The sequence below is a fragment of the Sinocyclocheilus grahami genome, unplaced genomic scaffold (genome assembly GCF_001515645.1).
Source record: "Sinocyclocheilus grahami isolate Dianchi unplaced genomic scaffold, SAMN03320097.WGS_v1.1 scaffold500.1, whole genome shotgun sequence".
NCBI classification, from domain to species: domain Eukaryota; kingdom Metazoa; phylum Chordata; class Actinopteri; order Cypriniformes; family Cyprinidae; genus Sinocyclocheilus; species Sinocyclocheilus grahami.
The window spans coordinates 168,483-174,522 of NW_015505679.1; the positions used below are offsets into that span (position 1 = coordinate 168,483).

The 6,040-nt window shown below is 34.4% G+C and overlaps 1 protein-coding gene across 1 annotated transcript in view; it reads left to right on the top strand.

Annotated features, from left to right (window-relative positions):
* Nucleotides 1–2,238: 2,238 nt before the first annotated feature.
* LOC107554394 (tumor suppressor candidate 3-like) overlaps nt 2,239–6,040 on the top strand; it is an 86,869-nt gene continuing 83,067 nt past the window's right edge. Inside the window, exon 1 of the mRNA XM_016236883.1 lies at nt 2,239–2,378. Coding sequence (XP_016092369.1) covers nt 2,274–2,378 — 105 coding nt within the window. The 5' untranslated portion in view covers nt 2,239–2,273. The remainder of the gene's footprint in view (nt 2,379–6,040) is intronic.

The window sequence follows — 6,040 nt, forward strand, 5'->3', positions numbered from 1 at the left end:
GAAATCATACATCATCCTCTGTCTTGCAAATTTTGGCCTGTTATTCCTGGATGAGGTTCAACTATAAATGTATGTCGCGTTCAGCAAAGGCTGACTGTCTCCCCACTTGCATGTCTGTGTGTGAGAGAGATTATTAAAGGTAAAGTTCACCTAAAAATTTAAATTTGCTGAAAATTTACTCATGGGGTTGTTTCTTCATGAGAACAGATTTGGAGAAATTTAGCATTACATCACTTGCTCACCAGTGGGTCCTCTGCAGTGAATGGGTGCCATCAGAATGAGAGTCCAAACAGCTGATAAAAACATCCACAAGTAATCCACACCATTCTAGTTCATCACCTAATGTTTTGTGAACCGAAAAGCTGTGTGTTTGTAATTCGTCGTTAAGACATTTTAAACTTCATCCATCCATAAAATTGCTTTCTTCAGTGCAAAAGTCATTTCGTCTGAACCAGGAGAAAAATATGCATAAAACAAGGATCGTTTAAGAGCAAAAACAGTCCAAGGCAGGTCTAAACACATGTGGATTTAGATGTTAGATGACAATAGGGACTTTTTCACTGGAAGAAGTGATATTATGCATTATGGATGCTTTTTTAACCATAAGCAATGGTTTAAAGTTAAAATGTCTTGATGGATTTGTTTATTACAAACAAACATCTGTTTACTTGACACGATGTTAATTGATGGACTGGAGTCGTGTGAATCGCTTGTGGATTATTGTAATGTTTTAATCAGCTAATTTAACTCTCATTCTGACGGCACCCATTCACTGCAGAGGATCTATTGGTGAGCAAGTGATGTAATGCTACATTTCTCCAAATCTGTTCCGATGAAGAAACAAACTCATACATCTTGCATGGCCTGAGGGTGAGTACATTTTCATTTTTGGGTCAATTATTCCTTTAAGGTAAGCTTAGAAAACATATTCATATTGAACGCCTGCAAAACATGCTCATGTGTTTGTAATAGACAGCCTGTTAAATCTAAGTCAGACATGTCATCTTTCACAAAACAAGACCACTTGCAGACTGTTTTAAGGGATGAAAGAGAATCTAAACCATTTGATTACAGAATAAAATGAGTGAAGGCATTAAAAACGACAGTCTGACAATTGCCACATGCATCTGTGTGGTGATTGATATCTGTGTTTATCCTGTCTGACCTTACGTTCATTCTGCATAGCTATGCATGATGGCCAAATGAAAGACATCATTTGCTACAGTGGTATGAGTGAGTCAGGTCCTTAGGGGGAAATGGAACAGATCAACCATGCACTTAGCTTGTACGTGAGCTAATAAAAAATGATAAAAGAATAAATTAATATGGCTGATGAGTTATTTATGCCATCTTGAGATATACAGTAATACGTCCTTTTAAAATTATTAGACGAGAGGCTAATGTTTCCTTGTTTAAATAGCAATGGAACATTAATCTTTTTTATTCATATACATACATATTCATATATTTATTTGTATACATACATGCAAGCATCAGAGCATGCAAGTGTACTGTAGTATGGCAGTTTCAGCAGTTTGTGTTAAAGGACATTATTTTCTCTCACAATCAAATGTGAGAAGCTGTAAATAGCTGCACTCTGCCTTTTAGTGCTTTCTATTACCCTAGTGACCCCTCAGCTGCTACTTGAGTAAAACAACTAAAAGATGTCATATGACAAAGAAACAGGGAACATAATACACACTAAATAGCATAATGCTAAGCATAATACATCTTCTACAATGTTCTTGTATGTTCACAATGAATTAATAATAATAATAATAATAATGCATTGTAATATTATAACAAACACTTTATTTAACACTTAAGAACATTACATAAGCATGTCACATGCTTTAATTTCTAATTTTTGCCATGTCATGCATGCTCCATGTTCAATATCATTCTATAATAGAAAACCGCTTTTGGGTTTGCCCCCCATTGGCAGGAACTGGAGATACAGCAAGGCTACATATAGCCTAAACGTGTGCATCTTCCTCAATTACTGCTAAGGCTGTGAAAAAAATATTTCTAAAACTATATTTCTAAAACATGTTTACAAGAAAATAAAACGTATATAATTCTAAAAGACTAATAAAGTTACTCCTGAATCATTTTGAAGGATTTCACATGGTATTCCCCTTGTTATTTCATGCATTTTAAAATCTAGCTAAAAACTACAAGTCCCACAAAGCGATTGTGTGGCCTCTGATTGGAGGCGATTGTAGCCAATCAAAGCGCTCAGCAGTACTGATGCGATAAGAGCATCTTCCATCATGGCGGTGGTATTCAAGGGATTCCAAATCAACCTGCCGTTTGCATCCATATTGTTGATTCTGCTGCTATGTCTTCAGTCTGGAGGAGGGCAGAAGAAAAAAGAGGTACTGATGCTATATTGAAGCTGCCTTTCACAGCTCCCAGGGATGTTAAATTCTGGAAAAGTCCTACAGTGTCCGTGTCCAACTCGAGTATCTGTATAAGGCTACCAGCCGCGCAGTTAAATGATGTTGACATATACGTGACCCAGAGACGGCTATTTTTAAAGCTGCATAGGAAGAACTAAACGCTGTTCTAATATTAATATATTTTTGCATTAATGTTCTAGCATTTTACCCTTGCGTTTTATCCTCGCAGTTGTCCGTTCCGTTAGGATTGTGAACGCAGCCGCGTGCGCTTGTCCGTTGTGGCCTTATATTGATCAATAATTCTGTGGAATATTAAATTAATAATTCTAATCGAGCGTTAAACTCAAGTAGACGTGTGTGTGTGTGTGTGTGTGTGTGTGTGTGTGTGTGTGTGTGTGTGTGTGTGTGTGTGTGTGTGTGTGTGTGTGTGTGTTTATATGTGTGTGTGTTTATATGTGTGTGTATATATGTGTGTGTGTGTGTGCGCATATTTTTCAATCTAAGTTTGGCTCTTCTAATATTTCAGTGATAATGTTAATGTACACAATTAAATTAACAATCAAGTTTATTTCTTTATTAATTTAGCTAATTAGTTTTCTTGCATTTTAAGTCACACGGCTCTTGTAATATTCAAAATATTTATTTATATTATTAAATGAGCCCTCACATTCTTTTAATATTTCAAAAACATTTATGAAATATATATTTTTATATGTGTGTGTGTTTATATGTGTGTGTGTTTATATGTGTGTGTGTGTGTGCGCATATTTTTCAATCTAAGTTTGGCTCTTCTAATATTTCAGTGATAATGTTAATGTACACAATTAAATTAACAATCAAGTTTATTTCTTTATTAATTTAGCTAATTAGTTTTCTTGCATTTTAAGTCACACGGCTCTTGTAATATTCAAAATATTTATTTATATTATTAAATGAGCCCTCACATTCTTTTAATATTTCAAAAACATTTATGAAATATATATTTTATTTTATATTGTTATATTTATATACTTTTATATTTCTGAACATATTTTGGATACTTGATCAGGTTGATACTTGAATTGGGGGCTGGGGGGTTAATAATAATTGAAATCAATATAGATGAATTAAAAGATCATTACTTTTTATTAAGTTATTTGAATAATTCTGAATTGCCTTTATTGTGTGTCGCAGAGTCTAGACCAGGGTTTCTCAACCTTTTGCCTACTGCGACCCACTTTTTTTTGTATGCCAGTCATACGACCCACTAAGGCTGGAAATAAATAAATAACTGAAATGCCTCTTTAGACCTAGGCTACACCGTATATGCTTATTATAATTAATTTCACAAAAACTTTCAATAATTAGACAGACTATGAGGCAAACTGATTTATTTATTTTATTTTATTTATTAACTCACGTTAATGTGACATTTGAGACTGCCGCTCTGAAATGATGATATCCAGATGCGGTGGAATTCGGGAAAGGGTGAATCCAGTGAATCCATATTTAACATGGTCTGGGTTGCACTTGCGTTGTTTACATTTTGCTGCCTTTGAAGTGGAAGGAGTTTCTGAATCTTCTGATTTTTCTCGTTTAAAAAACGGATGCATGTTGTCAAGCTAACAGGCCGTGGCTGTGTATAGTAGGTCTGGCATAGCAATGCATTGCAATCTCCTGCGCCGTCGTTACCAAGCAACGGGGTAAACAGCTGCTAGCGTGTGTAACATTACGTAAAGAGAGTAGGACCTTGTCCAATAAGAGACGTTCGCGGCAGCGATACATTATTGTGATAGGACAGTTTAGAAACAGCGTTAGAAAGTTACGGCAATAATGATTCAACATGCGACATTCGAAAATACGATTTGTTGGAGGTCACTGTTTCAATGAGCCTTTTGTGAAGTGCACTTACTGTGCCGGTGTAACACTGAGAACACAGAGAAAGTCTCGCGACCCCCTACGGAATGATCTTCGACCCACTAGTGGGTCGCGACCCACTGGTTGAGAAACACTGGTCTAGACAGTCTCTATATAGTCTTTCTCTCTTTGTTTCTCTCTTTCTCTTGCCCTCTTTCTCTCCTGAGAAAATATGATGTGTATTTGACCTTTTCCTCACCCCTGCAGCAGAGAAGCAGGAGAGTGATCATATGGAGCACAAATCAACTTTCTGCTTTCCCCTCCTGCATTTTTAAACTCATTTCTTCATATTTCTTCTTCCTCTTTTTGTCTTTTCCTCCCTCTCTTTCCTGCCCGGTGCTCTTTGGGTGCTGAGAAGGGCAGTATTTTGATTCCCTGTCATTTGGTCTTAATATATCTCTTAAGGTTTACTCTGCTCTCTACAAGCAAGGGAGGAATATTGGAGAGTTGGTAGGGGGTGTAGAATATATATTTTTTCCCAAGCCCAGTTACTCGTTCATCATCACAGCCTTTACTTCCCCTTTGAGTCGGCCTGAGGTGGACTCTTCTTTATAGCGTTTAAAGATGGCTTGCCAATCAATTTTTTCTTATTTTGTCCGTTACTTGTTTACACTCGGGGTCAGGTATGAGGTTTCTTTTTATGTACCGTTTTCTGATTTTATTCCTGGCATTTTGAGGATTTGGGTGCAAAATTCCCTTCTTTATTTTTAGGTTTTGTGTGGATATAATATATCAACGTGGCTGAATAATTATATTTTAAGATATTATGGGATTCACCAATAAGCCTGCCTGCCTAAATAATATAAGTGTGTGAATATATTGTGTTAATTTGGTTTCAAAAATGTATGTAGGTATTAAATGCTCATATCTTATTTATTTTCAACCCTGTTGTCTAGTTGGGTGTTCAATATCTTAGTATCTATCTCAATATTTCAATATTTTAGATACTCACTGCCATACGATCAATCTCATGCAAGGAACGTCTGTTCTAAAATCTAAAAGCTATGTAATTCTATGTATAGGCAATAATGAATACTTTGAAAATTATTATAAATATGTGTAAATATTATTAGCTAAATATTTAGTTTTGATATGCTGATCTCAATATTTCAATATTTTAGATACTCACTGCCATACGATCAATCTCATGCAAGGAACGTCTGTTCTAAAATCTAAAAGCTATGTAATTCTATGTATAGGCAATAATGAATACTTTGAAAATTATTATAAATATGTGTAAATATTATTAGCTAAATATTTAGTTTTGATATGCTGCATTGTGTTTTTGTCTACCTACCTACTGTTTAATAGCACTTTACTGTTACATGTAAAAAATGTACAAAGGTACTGCTGTTGGATGTATTAATTATTTAAATCTAATTTATATACTTTTATTAATTAATTAATTTTAATAATGTTTTTGCTTAATAGTTTATTTAAATTAAATGTTATTTATTTATTTTAATCTGTACTTTGTTTTAGTTATTTAGTTAAATCATATTTTATTTATTTTAATCAATTTATTTTAATAATGTATTTATTTCAGAATCAGAATGAGCTTTATTGCCAGGTATGTTTACACATACGAGGAATTTGTTTTCGTGACAGAAGCTTCCACAGTGTAACAGAATGACAGTGACAGAACAAAAAACACAGATAATAAAAATAAAAATAGTAAAAAAGTAAATAAGGAATAAAAATATATAAATTGACAATTGTGTGTGCAGGTATATTACAATAGA